The sequence below is a fragment of the Drosophila pseudoobscura genome, chromosome 3 (genome assembly GCF_009870125.1).
Source record: "Drosophila pseudoobscura strain MV-25-SWS-2005 chromosome 3, UCI_Dpse_MV25, whole genome shotgun sequence".
Classification (NCBI taxonomy): Eukaryota; Metazoa; Arthropoda; class Insecta; order Diptera; family Drosophilidae; genus Drosophila; species Drosophila pseudoobscura.
This window is the reverse complement of record NC_046680.1, coordinates 13,301,347-13,316,674: the sequence shown is the minus strand read 5'-3', so window position 1 is coordinate 13,316,674 and position 15,328 is coordinate 13,301,347. Positions and strand designations below refer to the sequence as shown.

Genomic DNA, 15,328 nt, shown 5'->3' with positions numbered 1-15,328 from the left:
CGAAGGATGGAAAAAGCTTCCTGCCACATTTTCGGGCTTCATATTCCCGATGCCTGGCCATTGCGCATGTCCATAAAATTTGATTGTAGCGTCGGTATTCGATTATGTACACGTTTTCATGTTGAACATATGTACAGGAGGTGGTGGCGAACTGTTGCTCTCCCACGCGAGATACCGCTATCCTCCACCACCACCTGTTACTCGCACCCGGACTCGCCCGAGACCCGCACCCGGACCCGCACCAGGACCCGCAGTCGGACTCGCACTCGGTGTGCATTCGTTTCGACAATCATTTCCGATTATCGCTTCGGGAAATATTGGATGCATCTACATATGTAATAGCTATGTGAGTAGCTATGTACTTACGCCTGAATGGATATGGATGTACATATGTAGATGAATCTCCGTTCGCCACTGCAGCGCATCGGCAGCAATCTGTTTGACGTCAAGTCGCATAGCTGTCGTTTCTTGTCCAACTGTACCATCCATATCTGGCCTGGCCCAATATGTCCAATACGTGTACATTGCCAGCGTTTGGGCAAAAAGGTGGGCGCGCCCTGTACCTGCCCGTTTCCATGCTTTCCATTGATGAGCTGCCCGGGCCACAAGCTGCTCATGGTGCCTGGTGGTGGCCAAACCCACTTTCTCTGTGATGAGCGTGGATAATTTAATATATTTTCTGCATCGAATTTTAAAAGGGAAACAGGCTAGAGACCAGGGATCCGCAGTATTCATGAAATCACAGCCTTAATGCGTTCGATCATTACGAGACCTGTCTTTAGTCAGATTCGAATCACCTCGAATCCCTCACAAACATTTTGGACAAACGATTCGAAGTTAAGTATGAGAAAGCTGAATCGCTGCTTCTATCGGATCACCGAATCAATTCGGTTGCCCTTTCATGCAGGGCTCCAAATTCAAATTATTATAATTATTATTCAAATTAGATACAAGTTGAACTAGATTTTTATTGACGAATATATACAAAATAAATATGATTTTCATGTGGTTTTCAGCTTTGTGCTTTCATTGCGTTATGCATGATTCGGCTTGAGATTATGAGTAACTAAGGCTAAGAAGGATCTATAAACTATCAGATCCATGCAGGCGATGGACTGTATTCACGAGCAGTCCAGTCCAGCGGAGGGACAGGACTACTAAAGCTTAAACTGGCCACGAGGCTGGGATTGGAGCCTACAATTTGATGATGCCAAAGTAGCTGCGATTGTTGGAGTCCCTCAGCAGTACGTTGCGATCGCGATGAATGTCCCGCAGGTGAATCGACTCCTGCTCGCGCAGCTGGATCAGTCCACTGGTGTGGCACGTGTGAATCTTCTGGGGCATGTTCGTGGGCACCGTGTTCAGGCACTGTAGAAAGGCGTTGTGGCCGTGGAACACAATGAACCCGTTCTGATCGTGCGTGTTGTTGTAACAGATCTGGGCATACACGTAGTACAGTCCCGGCTGATGGGCCGTCAGAACTCCGTTGATGATACTGAAGTACTCCTGCCACGCGTTGTCGCTGCCCGCTGTGGCATGTCCAATGTACATGTCTCCCTGGTGCGCTACGGAAAATCAGAGATTATCATCAGAGATCTTTGAGTCCTTACTGAGATACTTACAACTCAGTTGAATGGGGGCATTGTGGTGCGGCACCTTGCGATTCAGATGGAAGTGTGCGGCTGGGGTGCGGGAGCCCGAGCTGGCTGTGGATTTGGCTGAAATAAGAGATTCACCTGCAAGTTAACAGAGATGCAAATAGAGTTTTGGTTTTTGCTTTTGAAATCAGTTCTCTGCCAATTGTGTTTGCGGATACACACCTTTCCGGACCAGAACCCTCTGGCGACTGGTGCGTAGACGCAGCTTGCGGCGATGGTTGTGATGCCCTGAGGATGAGCTGAAAACCCTCTGGGTTAAATCTGAACGTTTCAATCTCTAGACTCTGAGCACTTACCTCTCCTTGGCCTCAGTGGATGCCTTCTCGTTCAGCTCCGTTTGGTTGGATTGGGTTGTCTGCACCTCATTGCGCACATCGGCAATCGAGCGAGACTTCCTCCTGTTGGACACCGGTCAATAAAATGGTTCAAAATCAAAGCCTTTGAGTCGTTACTCACCTATTTTTCTTCTTTTTGGAATCGTTGTAGTTGGTAAAATCATCGTAGACGTTGTCATCGTTAGAGGCAGACGAGGCGCTGTTGTTGCCATCCGGTTCCTCCGTGTTAGGCGCTGGCGTGGTTTCCTCCGGTTCGTCGTACTCGTCATAGAGACTCCCGTCTCCTTCTTCATCCCCATGGTCGATGAAAAAGCCGTCCTCGTCGTCTGCATCTATGTCCTCATCACCATCCTCCGCATCCCCATCGCCGTCGCCGTCGTCGTCATCGTCGGGGATGCCGTCCAGTTTGTTGGGATATTCAATGAGCGCATTCTCGTACTGCAAAGGAGTAGTAGGTCAGCATTTGGGGTCAGAATACTTGGCCAAGTACGTGACTGCAGCTGGCCCTAACCCGGCACATACATACGTATCTCATATTCATTTGGGAGTTCTTTTTTCAGACCCAAAAGCTGTTTTCATCATCATTTCTAATTGATGGCGCCTCGCGCAACCAAAAAAAAAAAAGCAAAAACGCAAAAAAAAACTCTCTAGAGAATTGCGTGCACAGATGCCCAACCCCAACCCCAACCCCAACCCCAATTTCCGAACATAAAAATATAAATAAATCTTAAAACGATCTCTGGCCATTAGGCCATTTGATGAGATCAGATCAATCGTCACTTTTGGCTGCAAGCACATAAAACCAATAGCAAACCCTTGCCTTGAACGGATACATCTACATAATATTATACATATTCTCGTATTTAGATAGAGAATTATTGGGGCTTTTGCCCCATGTCACTGGTGGGCTTTTTAGCCCATAAATTTACTGTGACCGACCGGCTGGCGCTTCATCGTCACCGAATGTATCTCATAGTTAATTGAGTGATCTTTTTGTTCACATTACTCGTATATATTCAAATAATCTATCACTATTCGTCACCGGCTCTTTTTTGTTTTGGCATTCGTAAAACATTAATTAAAAGCGGGACAGCAAAAAGATGGAAAATTCTTTGAGAATATATTTTAATTTCAGCAGGCATTTCTATAAATACGAGTATGTGTGTGCCACGCTATTTCCACATATGTATATCTGAGGCATACTTTCGAAAGAGATGAAACAAATGACGAATCTATTCGACTAAGTTGTACCCTACTCTGGAACTGCTTCTATATAGAATCTATGAAGAATCCCCAGTCCAATATACCGCCTTCTTCCAGCCAATTACGGGGCATCGGTCAACAGAAAACAACAATATTATGGCCCACAATTTCTGACTTGGTAAGCAATTCAAAAAAAGCGTGCTTACCACAGAATCGGCAGAAATCGCTTCTTGAATAAGTAAGTTATATATGGACTCACCTCCTTTTGGAAATCGTCGAGTTCGTCCAGATATGATATACCCAAACGCTGCTGGAGGCTGCTGACGACCCGCTTAAGACTCTGCAGCTCCTTGTCCAGATGTGTGAGACGCGACGACTGCCAGATCTGAAAGAACAAGAAGAATACAATGTGTATTAGGGGACTGATCTATTAAACACATTGGTGTTATCTTTAGCACTTTTGCAATTAATTGAATGGGCTTCAATTATGGACGATAGACGGTGCCAAAGCCAAACACATCATATAACACCCAACAGCCGAACTTTTGACACCCACAAAAAACAAATGAAAATAACTGAACAAACAGATAGAGGCAGAGGCAAAGGCCCACTGATGGAGAGGCAGAGACAGAGGGAGAGAGAGCGGGAGATTTCATAAAGAAACGTCGAGGTACCGACACATCGCTACTCAGGCACATAATCTTTTTAATGGATCATTAACATTCGGGGCGAGAAGCAGCCACAGAAGAATACATACGTACGTAAGTACGAGTACATTCACGTACATACATACATATGTATACGCGAATGTATAAATTGTATTTTTCATATTTCGACTGCGACATCCGAAATGGAATAAAAGAATGGCTCAACTTGAGCCACTGTACGGTACACAAATAAGGCATGGACAAAAAAAAAACAAAAAATAAAAAATGAAAATAAAACTTGTACTGAATTCTTGTATAAATTATGGACAGTACATCGGCCCAAGAAACTTGTTTCGCTCGCGAGCTTGGGACCCAGCGCCCAGGGCTGATTCCAGTGAACCACTTTCCATTAGGGCTTATCTATAGATCGATTGTAGCGCCTGCAGTTTGTCACTTTCACGGGGCCCTGATGAGGGTCAGTCGTTGGTCGCTGGTCGCTGGTCGCTGGTCAGGATGTGGGAAGGGGCATATAATTGAATTGGAAAATCTTAACAAAGATTTATGAAGAAAACCCTAGTTTGTGGCTCACGTCAAACCGAAGCCAAAGTAAATCCAATCATTCAAAAGCCAATTGACAATTGTACGATTTCCGTTCACTTAAGCCAAAGTTGAGTGGGTCAACGAGTAGTCGGGGGAGGGGAGCAGTCTGCCTGTACACAACTAAAAACTGCAGCGCCCACACAGAGTTGTATAACTCCAAATACTCGTACGTCTTTTATCTTTTGCATTGCAAATTTGTTGTTCAGTTTTGTAGAACAGTTCCGCGAGCTATCAGCGAATACAAAATGAACCAACATCCCCATGGAAGATGAAGCCAAGACAGAGATTTATTTTATCGAGAAACGAGCCGAACAGAACAGAACAGAGGCAGAATCATCCCCGCACTAAATCGGTACAACAATAACAAACAAAAAGTATCTGATAAATGTATTCGAGTACGTATGTATGTATCTGCATCCGCTGGGCTGTTGTCTTGCGGCTTGTTTGGATTAGGCTGGATCATTAGGAAGCGATTTGGCCCAAAGACTTGTTGGTGACGACATGCCATGATCAGACAACGAAATCGACAACGACCAACCTAAATATAGTCGGGTGCCAAATTATACAGAGCTAAACCGTGACTTCATATCTCTGACAGTCATGCATTATAAACTCTGTGTTTTTTTGTTTGCTGTTTATTTTCATTTTATGTGAATTTATGTATATAAATATATGTATAATTGGCATAAACAAAGACTTAATGACAAAGATCTTTAAAGGCAGAAGCGTGCCAGAGGTTAAATATTCGTTCTTAGATAACGATTTTGGTGGGAGTCTATATAGATTCAAATGTATGTACACATATAGTATGCCGAAGTCCAATTTGCATATTTTTCTTTAGATACTGTCAAGCTACTGAAACACTCTTTCTCAAGAAATGTGGGGGGAATGAGAACCGGTTTAAAGTGGTTCAAGGCGGTATCTTGGAAAGTACTTGATTCTCGTTTGCAATTGGTAATCAATTGATATGTAACTACGCTTTTTAGTACACCCGTGAATTGCAAAATTCTCATATCTATGGGGAATTCTCACTAATTACCGATTGCTCACACAACACAAATCAATCACTTCTTGTACCTTCAAGACTTACCGTTAAGCTAAGGATGGCAACGACCAGGGCCAGACCAACTACTCCCAAGACAATTGGGATGAGCTGTCGCGTCTTACGCTGGGCTTTTGCGGCGCTCGATTGCTTGTCCGGGAAGCCGCCGCCGGCACTCGTTGGTGTTATAAACGGCTTGAGTGTCTCAGCTGTCATAATGGGGATACGATACGCACAATTGATCAAGCGGAAGCCGTCCCTATATCGGTTGGAATCTCAGTTAAATGATCTGATTTTGCGCGCTCTTGGACGACTGTCTGTCTGGTCCACTCGGCTGCTGCTGTATTGACTCTCCCTCGCACTCACTGAAGACAGCACAAACACACAAAGTCACAAAACACACTCCCGCAACGAACACCCTCACTGAGAGCTCTCGAGGCTAAGCGAGATAAGCTTTGACATCAAGATAAACCACTTGGGATGCGAGATGCCCTTAGACACTTTTCCCTAGAAGCGAACTCGTATGTACACACAATATAGTATGTATGTATATTTTCTTTGCTGGTTGCTTGCTGCCTTTTCCTTCTTTACATATAATTGATTGGCAATTTGCACAAGAGCTTCTCGAAACGAGTTTTGCCCTATAGACAGTAGAGATAATGTGTGTTCTCCCAACTTGCTGGTATTTTTTTATTTTTTTTATCAGTTTTCTTCCGATAAAGGCACAGAGACAGGTTGCACTTATTTTTAGCTTTTTGCCCCTTGGCACGGCACAGAGTTATGGCCCACAAAAATCTTGTTAAACTAACGGAAGAGTAGCTACTGGAAGCCAGGGCCTCTGTTCCGTCCGTGAAACGGTTCACGCACGCACGCGCTCTTTGCAATCGGTTTGACGGCTGTCGGTTGACGCGACTGCTTCCGTCGACGAGTCGAATGAATCTGAACGATGTGGGCACAGCAAGACATGATCGCTCAGGTCTGAGCATGCAAGAAGAGAGGGAGACAGCGAGTCACAGTCGCTCGCTGGCCGTCTCCGTTTCGTACTCTCTGCCTGGTGGGTGAGGATGCGGTGCGGTGCTTACTTAGGGGCGCATGCGCCATTTACTTTCAGTAGTGTAATTATTTTGGCCAGCATCGCCACGGGGGATGCAATATTCCATATGGCCGATCGACAGCACAAAAGCCTCTTTGACTTTTGCGCAGTTTTTTGTGCCCTCTGTCGTTTATTGCTTTCTGTTTTTGTTCGAACCTCCCCCTAGGTTTTGCTCAGCGTTTTAAGGGGGTTGCTAAAGTTTATATACCATTGAAATCTGCACCACTCTAAGTGCTTCGGCCACACATATCACATCCCCCTGGGAACATGTTTGGTGTTTCTTGCTGGTGACATATTCCACATTAAACAGATCCCCGAAACGCAACTAATTGGATTTTGAAACAGGGCTCGAGCCCAGTAGCTGATAGCCCGTATGAACTTTTAGCATTTCATTAAAATCGAATTTATTATTACTTAGAGCAATCCGGCGGCTTATCAGCTCGCCCGAGGCGACCACAACGGCGACCAGGTTGACGAATTTCCCCCAATACCGATTCTAATTATAGCTGGGGAAACCATAAAACTAATGCTGATCTGCTACCGTACCGTCTCGACAATCTGTCTGTCCGGCTGCCAAAATGGCCATATCATAAATCTCCCTTTTCCGCATAGATACATATGTACATCTGTATGTACTTATATAGGATGCGAATGTCCGTCGCTAGCCAGCTAATTAGTTTTGAATTGACGGCGACGACAGGTAGGGACAGGTTTTAGGTAGGATAATGTGCCACGCGATATGCAACATAACAGTCTGCCCGGGCACTCGCTTCCGGTCCGGCTCTCTACTGCTGATGCACCAAGACACACCACTTAACCCGAGACTCGAGTCCCCAGACAAGAGCCGGAGAGCCGAGATCTTAAGGCGCACTTTTCAAAGTCAATGTCGTAATTGACGTTGCATATGTATGTACATACATACATACATACATACATTTGTATATCGTACAAAAGTATTTCATTCGATTCACTTAATTGCTTCATCCCTCCCTCCCGGTCTGCGCCACTCAGCTTAAGCATTTTACAATTCTTGGGCATATAGTAGATTCTTTATTTGCAGACATTTATAGCGCGAAATTTATGAGACTCCAGCGATGCTTGAAATGAATTTCTGTGTTAGCCTTATCCTCTTCCTTGTCGTGTCTGTTGTTCAGATCGATTTACTTGGAAGTCATCCAATCAGACATATGTATCTCTATCGCGGTTTGCAGTAATGAAAATTCGTTCCGATAATTAATATATGACAAGCTTATATATACATATGTATTTATTATGTCTGTTTCAATGCCAGAATGCCAAGTGGCGTATATATGTACATACGTCTCCAGATAATGGTATCCATTTATCAAACAATCACATTGTACCAGATGTACGGCAATTGAAAACAATAGTGTCGTATATAAGCTTATCAAAACAACTGATAAGTGATTTCTTTTGAAAACTGTAAAAGAAAAAAGTATCCGATTCCTGTATTACAAAATCCAACAACAATCAAAGATTGGGGTATAAAATTCCATGAAAAACGGTTTTTTTCAATTCAAAAATATAACCCGCAGCCTGCTCGAAAAGCGCTGACAGCCCTGGCCGATATCGATATACTATCGAGTACCTTGCAGAACGATACCAAGTATTAAAAACAAACGGCGCGGCTTATCGTATTCAAAATTTAAATTTTAGCTTAGATTCGTTCCGTTCAAAGGTTATAGCACAGCCCCCGAGCCGCCCAAAATTAGGATGATCGCTAGCTCATACACACTCTGTCCACCGATATGAAAGTGGGCGACTTGCGGCGTCACTCATATAGCCACGCAGACCAAATGATAACTCAAGCTAATGGTTGAGACAGTTTATTCAAATGTAAATCCAGCCTGATTGATTGAGGGCGACTCCCATTAGCGATTTATTCCCCAAGCCGATTTGAATTAGGAATATCACAATGGCCATCAGCACCCCGACAAACTGTTAATGAACAGAGAAATGCTTTAATTGTTTTAACAAAATGGTTAATTGGTTCCAGGTCCTTACCCCACCCATTGCCAGCGTGTCCAAATCGATGACGCCGCACGCGAGCAAGGGTTGCCCGATGCTCGTCTGGAGCTGCACCAGGAAACGATTAATGGTGCGCTCGAGATGGCTGCCACATACCTCCATTTGATTGAGCTGAAGGAATAATTGACATTCCTGCTCCACCAGCTGTTCGTTGACAGCCAGGATCACCCAGATGCGTCCGCCGTGCATGACCAGCCACAGTATTCGGTAGAACAATAACATGCCCGCGGCCCATTGCGGCCGCTCGAAGAAGTTAAAGACCATGTAGAGCTCCTCGCAGAAGCTGCAAAGAGAGTTTCCAAAGTTGAGGAGCAGGAAGAGACCGAACTTGTCCAGCAGCTGCCTGTGCAGGCGATCTATAGAAGTGTACGTTGCGCGCAGCTCCTCCAGCACGAGAGAAGAGCATCCGCCAGCATCCACGAGAGAAGCAAAGAAACGATCGTACCGGGCATCCAGATTTACGATACCTTGTGGCAGCCTTCGTCGCTTTTGCAGCTGCTCCAGACAATGACAGAGATGTGACTTCAACAGCCAGAGTAAGTGCACGGCGAGGGCGTATTGAAGCACACCCAGGCTTATCATCAGAGCAGGCAAATTGTATACACTATTACTGCTCCAGGTAGTCCACCAGTTGAAGTCGTAATTTACAATGTCAACCACGATGCAGGCGCCATGGAATACGATGGTTTGTACCAGCAGATGACGAGTCCTCTTTCCGTGCTTCTGGTAGAGTCTCTGTGCTACTCCAAAATCCTGCCGGCCAATCAGAAGATGAATCTGAGTCTCCACATCCCTGGCGTACGGACAATTGAGTACAGCATGGTACACGAGGAAGCCAGTGATCGTTATATTGCCTGGAAACTCCATCAGATACAGCAGCTTCTCGATGGTCGGCATTTCTGCGTCAAACACAATGCACTTCCAGATGCAGCCAGTCCACACGTAGCCCAGCAAAACCAAGCACCAAAAACAGTGGATCCATCGAGCAAATCTTCCTTCCTGCCTTGCAGTGGGAGCCACGGCCAGGCAGCGGCTAATGGTCAGCAGGAGATTTCCCCAGCGATTGCTAATTGAACTGCTCATCGGCAAAGGAGTTTAGTTAATGAATAATAAAATTCAGAAGAAACATAATTTGGCTGCATAGATTAATGTCCTTTTGACAGGTCTAAGCAGTTGAAATGGAGGCTTTCCTAATGTCCTTAGCAGTCGACATGGGGAAGCCTAAGAAAGTGCCACCAAAGCACCCAATGACGGCGGAAAGGCTGCTAAAAGGGTACGTAAAGATTAATAAACTGAAACTGAAATGATAGGATGTTCCCTTACATGGCAGTCATCCTTCGTTTCATCAGCAAACCAGACGTCTCTACAAAGCCTTGCATTGGCTACTCTTGATTTCTGTTTTGGCCAACACCGCGCCCATTGCTGTTCTGCCCGGTCGCCAGGGAATAGTCTACCGCCATCTTCATCTGTGTTGGATGGCCGTGAGCTACGGCTGGTTCTGCCTAGCCTCCTACTGGGAATTTGTGCTCATCACACTGAACAAGGTTTCGATTGATTGCTATTTGAACGCCATGGAATCGGCCATCTACGTGGTGCACAGTGCCTCAATCTTGATCCTTACATTTCAATGGAGACACCGAGCTCCGGCCGTAATTGACAGAATAGTGAAGTCGGATCTGGAGAGGGGATATAGTATCAACTGCCGCCAGAGTAAGCGCTTTTTGCGGGTTCAGCTGTCGCTGGTGTTGGTATTGGCCTGCTCGGCGTTTGCCATCGATATTTGTAGCCAAAGATTTGTTGTCTACAAGGCAATTCTCAGCATCCACAGCTTTGTTATGCCCAACATCATCAGTAGCCTCTCCTTTATTCAGTACTATGTGCTGCTCCAGGGCATCGCCTGGCGCCAGGCCGCAGTCACTGAATCCCTGCAATCGGAGCTCCAACACTTGCCATGTCCACGACGGTGGGAGGTGCAAAGACTGCGTCTGCAGCACGTTGAACTGACGCGCTTCACCAAACTGGTCAATACAGCATACCAGTATTCCATTGTCCTTCTGATTGTGGGTTGCTTCTTCAACTTCAACCTGAATCTGTTCCTTGTTTACAAGGGCATTGACGTTCCGGAGCTGGCTGATTGGGTCAGGTGGATCTACATGGTGCTGTGGCTGGCCATGCATATGGGAAAGGTGTATGGTATTCTCTACTTCAACCACAAAGTTCAGGATGAGGCAAGTAGCCAATCGCCATTCCATCTAGGATTAATATAAAGTTTTCCTTGCAGCAACGAAAATGCTTGGCCTTATTGAATGGTGTGCAATGTGTGGGCCCCGATCTTTTGGATACCCTCAACCATTATGTGCTCCAACTGCAAACAAATGTACGGCAGCATGTTGTCTGCGGCGTCATTGTTCTGGATCTTAAATACCTTTCCGCTGTAAGACACTATACTATGATTATATTAGTGTACTAATATTATAGTATTACTATACAATATTATTTATTTAATTTATTTAAATTCTGAATTCAGCTGCTGGTGGCTTCTGCAAATTTTTTTATATTTCTTCTGCAGTACGATGTCACATACGAGGCATTATATAAATTAACTTAATTAATTTAAATTAATTAAGTAATTCCGATAAATGACATCGATAAATTTTAAAATATTTCGAATATTTTATCAATATTATATTTTTATATATTATATTATTATTGTCCAGGCAGGGCAATTTTTCAAAATCTTAGAAACAGGATGAAATGGTGCAGTTTTGTTTACAAGGGCAACCAAAGGGACCTAGTGGTGACACAAAGTTTAGTGGTGGCGTTCGATTTTCCAAATATTTTATCCCTGTTTTGCCTATCGTGTCAACTAAAGTGGCGTAACAATTATGGCTGAGGGAAAAGGACCTAGAATATATCCTTTAAGCAAATACTTTAAACTGATTTTAGATTAATAAGATCAAACATATTAATAATAATATGCTTCTCGTGGAATTCTGCAGTGTAAACGCAAACATCGATGACTTCGATGTTTCTCCAGCTCTTTTATCGATAGATTAGTTGTATAGTTTTTTTGCACGCCAAACAATTTTTATTAAAATTACCATGTGCGACGTTGCAAAAGTGCAAAAGATTGCCCATTGCCTGGGCGTGGCCCCCGGCAAGGTTCAGCTGAACGAGGAACAGGTACGCATGTGATTTGGCGCCCGACAATTGATGTGGCATCCATCAATTTATTTTCTATTGCGAAGGTCGTAACGCGCACAAGTGGCCAGAAGAAGAGCGTGGCTGGATTTGCCACAATTCTGGAGAGTCTAGCCAACGAGTCCAAGTCCGAGACGGCCCAAAACAGCAAGGTCTCGCGCGAAGTAGAGGCCCAGGTCTATCAGTGGATAGAGTTCTCTGTGCTCTACGTGGCTCCCGGCTCCAGGGATCGGAATGTGGCCAAGCAGTTGCTCGGGGACTTGAATAAGCTGTTTGCCAGCAAATCCTACCTGGTGGGACACTTCATTACACTGGCCGACCTGGCTGTCTACTATGCCATTTATGATCTTGTGGTGGGTGTTCCTTCTGCATTTTTGTTGTATGCTGCCACTTAACTTATCTGATATCTTGCAGAAATCCCTGTCGCCCGTGGAAAAGGAAGCCTATCTGAACCTCTCCAGATGGTTCGACCACCTGCAGAACCGTCCCGACGTCCATCAGGGCGAACCCCTGCTCAACTTCACCACCATCTACCTGCATGGCTGGGCCACGGGAACACACATCTAAGAAGCTGCACCTGCAGTCGCACTCGAGTCACAATTTGAGAAACTTAAGTTATTTATTTCTATTGCATTTCACAATATAGTTTTGTGTGATTATCATTTAATGCCAATGACAGTTCAGCGTTGGAATATAAAGTATCGTTATTGTAGCCCTTTACAAAAATTGTTTAATGATAATCGATCTCAGCTATAGCTCGTATCCCTCCTTTGCATCGTCTGCGCCGTATAGCAGCCACTGGTAATTCTCCAACATCAGTTTGCAGACACCTCGCGCGGCGAGCTCATTGAGTTGTTCAGCTCGTTGGGCTCTGTGCACTTCCACAAGCCGTATGTCTTGCCCACCGTGGTCTGCCACAGCCTCAAGGTGCCGTCTTCGGATCCACTTGCATAGAGCTCGCCATCGGGGCTGAACTTGACCGCATGCACTGGACCAAAATGACCCTTGAATGATTCTGTTGAAGGCGAATGGAATGATTATAAAGCTGATTATTGGACAAAGATATACCTATAGATATATACCTATTTCATTGCCTGTAATGTAGTCGAATTTGTACATCTTGAAGTCCTCGCCGCCGCAGACAAAGACGTGCTTGTCCGGATGCAAACTGGCCGACGCGACATTCGTTGGCACTTTCACCTCCTTGAGCTTCTTGAGAGTGTCCACCTCCCAGAAGCTGATCGACGAGCCGTGGGCAATGGTCAGTATGTGGTTGTCGCGCGAGATCTCCAGGCTGTTCGGATGGCTATTGAACTGCAGGCGTTGCACTTCAATGCCCGTCATGCGATCCCACAGGCGGACGGTCTTGTCCTCGGCCGCCGAGACGATGCACTTGTCGTCGCGGCAGAAGAGTGCCCGCTTGATGGCCCCAGCGTGTCCACTGTACTCCTCCGGCTTTGCCTCGGGCTGCTCTAGGTTAAAGACTCGCACCAGCTTCTCGTTGCTGCCCGTCACAATGTTCTCCGAGTCCGCGTCGAAGGCCACACTCTTCACGATGTGCTTGTGCTGGAAACTGTGGATCTCGGCTCCGCTCACCGCATTCCACACCTTGCCGGTGAAGTCGGCCGCCCCCGAGGCAGCTAGCGTTGCATTTCGATTGAGTGTGGCATTCCACACGGCACCCTTGTGCCCCTCAAAGGTGCCCACCCAGTCACCGGTGTCGCCGTGACGCAGCATCGGGCTGCCATCTACAAGAAACGTCCAGAATTCTCAATTGCATTTCGCGCCATAAAATGTATAAATTGATAAATAAATCGTGTGAGCGGCGGAAGCCACCTTGACTCAATGACTACCATCAATGCCAACGACCTGACACGGCGACGGCGGCAGTCGAAACGGAATCGGAATCATGCAAGCCATCAGCCAGCACAGCCAGCAGCTCCCAAGTTCACAGCGTTCTCGACGCAGCGGACCAGCAGGAGGGGGGCCTGCACACAGTTTTCAGGCAAGGACACAGATCGTTAGTTTAATTAAAACAACATTTCATTTTAGAATGTAAACGGTTATCAGTTAATTGTATATTTAATGATTTTGGAAATGGATTTGAGGGTAAATGTGACTTGCGCATACATTTCAGCGGCAAATGGATTTCCCTTTGGTTGAAGTTTGAGAATATTCCCAAAGAGGAAATGGATCGATCGTTTCCCGTTTTAAAGAGTATTCAGCATTCCGCATATTCCGGACAACTCTCTCGTCAACAGCATCGTGCGGCGTGCACACAATGTAAATATAGAAGTTTCAAGGCGCTTCCTGTACGCACAAAACGGGCAAAGTTTTTGAAAAGTTGTTAAACAAGGGGGGAGGAAGCCAGTCAGTACGTTAAATGGCGATAAAGCAAAAATTAACTTGAACTTGGAATTGAAATGATTTGCTTTTTTCCGCATAAATGCAACTTTTTAACGAAAGCAACTCACGCACACACCGACACCAGACAGAGAGACATCTCAAGGCAAAGAATGCAAAATATATTGCATGCGAGATGTGGGAAAAGGGTTCGGGTTCGCCAAAACAGGTTTCGCTCATTAATAAGTGATTCAACATTTGGGTCAAGGTTTCAGCCAGGCCAGGCTAGACGAGACGACAGTGCTCAATCAGGTCTATACACAGTACGTACTACGTACATACATATGTTTGTTAATTTGCTGATGCTGCATCTTTCGCCGATGGCAGGCTATAAATAACCCAAGGACGGTTTATCGCATAGGTTACCTTTGCAAGCGGAGATGAGAAAGTATCCGCTGTTGCAGATGCCGCTGAAATCCAAATGCACCACTGGACGCGTATGTCCGCTGCATGTCAGCGGGATTTGTCGCAAGTTATTGGCAGCCATTTGTTTATTAAATTCCTTATCGGTTCGATTCGTTTCGCGGTAATAATACTCTTCGTTCTTACACTTGAAGGAGCGCAATTGGCAATAATAGGGTTTATTGTCTAATGAGAATTGTTAGGAAACTTGGCTCTTCGGGTTGCCTTTGTACTTCGGGTTGTGCTAATTTAATATTTTTCACTGTCTTCGCATGCTTTCAATTCAATTTACAATATGCATGGCCTTGGCGGCTGCTCAGCAGTGCTGATGTTGCTCGTGCGGTGTCGCGTCACTAACGGAAGCTGAGCTGAGCACTTTGCTTTGTTAACAATATTGTAAATACAATTTTAATATCATAGGAGAAATTACGCGATGCCACCAGATTGTTTTGGTCCAGACAGTGTACGGTCTGACCCTTCGAAATATACCTCACAGTTTCAAAATATACTGACAACATACGCGTAAAAAATACTGGAAAATACTATGATAAATCAATAAAATAGATTTACAAGCAGTTAGAATCGTAATTGCCACATACATACCAGATTTTAGACAAAATCCAATAAAAGCAAGTTTTTAAAACAACCCAGTCAGGTAGAAAATTGATTTCTTAATCGAATAAAATGATGCGGGC

The 15,328-nt window shown here is 45.1% G+C and overlaps 5 protein-coding genes and 1 long non-coding RNA gene across 7 annotated transcripts; 2 read left to right on the top strand and 4 right to left on the bottom strand.

Moving 5' to 3' along the window:
* Positions 1-950: 950 nt before the first annotated feature.
* egr (TNF superfamily member 12 eiger) lies at positions 951-6,416 on the bottom strand. 2 transcript variants are annotated; one of them, XM_015184522.2, is made up of 7 exons: positions 5,534-6,416; positions 3,456-3,581; positions 2,115-2,431; positions 1,955-2,056; positions 1,821-1,897; positions 1,623-1,718; positions 951-1,565 (listed from the first exon to the last, which is right to left on the bottom strand). In XM_015184522.2, the coding sequence occupies exons 1-7, from the start codon at positions 5,699-5,701 to the stop codon at positions 1,195-1,197; spliced, it is 1,257 nt and encodes a 418-aa protein (XP_015040008.2). In that variant the 5' UTR covers positions 5,702-6,416; the 3' UTR covers positions 951-1,194. The 2 variants fall into 2 exon arrangements, with proteins under 2 accessions (XP_015040008.2, XP_002138560.2); XM_002138524.4 differs by having other exon boundaries at positions 1,007-1,565; positions 1,623-1,736.
* A 1,198-nt stretch (positions 6,417-7,614) lies between these two features.
* Positions 7,615-8,243, bottom strand: LOC117183627 (uncharacterized). The gene is made up of 2 exons (XR_004468754.1): positions 7,838-8,243; positions 7,615-7,773 (listed from the first exon to the last, which is right to left on the bottom strand). It is a non-coding gene; the product is annotated as an uncharacterized lncRNA (long non-coding RNA).
* Positions 8,244-8,409: 166 nt separating this feature from the next.
* Positions 8,410-9,737, bottom strand: Gr59e (Gustatory receptor 59e). Its single transcript, XM_001361061.5, has 2 exons — positions 8,604-9,737; positions 8,410-8,537 (listed from the first exon to the last, which is right to left on the bottom strand). Exons 1-2 carry the CDS (start codon positions 9,708-9,710, stop codon positions 8,430-8,432), a joined length of 1,215 nt encoding a protein of 404 aa, XP_001361098.3. The 5' UTR covers positions 9,711-9,737; the 3' UTR covers positions 8,410-8,429.
* Positions 9,738-9,791: 54 nt separating this feature from the next.
* Gr59f (Gustatory receptor 59f) lies at positions 9,792-11,235 on the top strand. The gene is made up of 4 exons (XM_001361060.5): positions 9,792-9,900; positions 9,958-10,855; positions 10,909-11,061; positions 11,155-11,235. The coding sequence occupies exons 1-4, from the start codon at positions 9,806-9,808 to the stop codon at positions 11,233-11,235; spliced, it is 1,227 nt and encodes a 408-aa protein (XP_001361097.5). The 5' UTR covers positions 9,792-9,805.
* A 417-nt stretch (positions 11,236-11,652) lies between these two features.
* Positions 11,653-12,544, top strand: AIMP3 (aaRS-interacting multifunctional protein 3). Its single transcript, XM_001361059.4, has 3 exons — positions 11,653-11,810; positions 11,876-12,181; positions 12,243-12,544. Exons 1-3 carry the CDS (start codon positions 11,730-11,732, stop codon positions 12,393-12,395), a joined length of 540 nt encoding a protein of 179 aa, XP_001361096.1. The 5' UTR covers positions 11,653-11,729; the 3' UTR covers positions 12,396-12,544.
* On the bottom strand, positions 12,429-15,129 carry wmd (serine-threonine kinase receptor-associated protein wmd). The gene is made up of 3 exons (XM_001361058.4): positions 14,598-15,129; positions 12,911-13,576; positions 12,429-12,843 (listed from the first exon to the last, which is right to left on the bottom strand). The coding sequence occupies exons 1-3, from the start codon at positions 14,716-14,718 to the stop codon at positions 12,644-12,646; spliced, it is 987 nt and encodes a 328-aa protein (XP_001361095.1). The 5' UTR covers positions 14,719-15,129; the 3' UTR covers positions 12,429-12,643.
* Between the last annotated feature and the right edge of the window lie 199 nt (positions 15,130-15,328).

What these genes read in the sequence shown, in the direction of transcription:
- Gr59f (XM_001361060.5), top strand. Translation starts at nt 9,806, where the DNA reads ATGGAGGCTTTCCTAATGTCCTTAGCAGTCGACATGGGGAAGCCTAAG. An exon ending in GCGGAAAGGCTGCTAAAAGG is followed by an intron (nt 9,901 to 9,957) that starts GTACGTAAAGAT and finishes CTTACATGGCAG; the next exon opens with TCATCCTTCGTTTCATCAGC. An exon ending in ATCTTAAATACCTTTCCGCT is followed by an intron (nt 11,062 to 11,154) that starts GTAAGACACTAT and finishes TTCTGAATTCAG; the next exon opens with CTGCTGGTGGCTTCTGCAAA.
- wmd (XM_001361058.4), bottom strand. Translation starts at nt 14,718, where the DNA reads ATGGCTGCCAATAACTTGCGACAAATCCCGCTGACATGCAGCGGACAT. An exon ending in TCTCATCTCCGCTTGCAAAG is followed by an intron (nt 13,577 to 14,597) that starts GTAACCTATGCG and finishes CGTTTCTTGTAG; the next exon opens with ATGGCAGCCCGATGCTGCGT. An exon ending in CATTACAGGCAATGAAATAG is followed by an intron (nt 12,844 to 12,910) that starts GTATATATCTAT and finishes CGCCTTCAACAG; the next exon opens with AATCATTCAAGGGTCATTTT.
- egr (XM_002138524.4), bottom strand. Translation starts at nt 5,701, where the DNA reads ATGACAGCTGAGACACTCAAGCCGTTTATAACACCAACGAGTGCCGGC. An exon ending in TTGCCATCCTTAGCTTAACG is followed by an intron (nt 3,582 to 5,533) that starts GTAAGTCTTGAA and finishes TTGTTCTTTCAG; the next exon opens with ATCTGGCAGTCGTCGCGTCT. An exon ending in TGCCCCCATTCAACTGAGTT is followed by an intron (nt 1,566 to 1,622) that starts GTAAGTATCTCA and finishes GATTTTCCGTAG; the next exon opens with CGCACCAGGGAGACATGTAC.
- AIMP3 (XM_001361059.4), top strand. Translation starts at nt 11,730, where the DNA reads ATGTGCGACGTTGCAAAAGTGCAAAAGATTGCCCATTGCCTGGGCGTG. An exon ending in TTCAGCTGAACGAGGAACAG is followed by an intron (nt 11,811 to 11,875) that starts GTACGCATGTGA and finishes TCTATTGCGAAG; the next exon opens with GTCGTAACGCGCACAAGTGG. An exon ending in ATGCCATTTATGATCTTGTG is followed by an intron (nt 12,182 to 12,242) that starts GTGGGTGTTCCT and finishes GATATCTTGCAG; the next exon opens with AAATCCCTGTCGCCCGTGGA.
- Gr59e (XM_001361061.5), bottom strand. Translation starts at nt 9,710, where the DNA reads ATGAGCAGTTCAATTAGCAATCGCTGGGGAAATCTCCTGCTGACCATT. An exon ending in ACACGCTGGCAATGGGTGGG is followed by an intron (nt 8,538 to 8,603) that starts GTAAGGACCTGG and finishes GTTCATTAACAG; the next exon opens with TTTGTCGGGGTGCTGATGGC.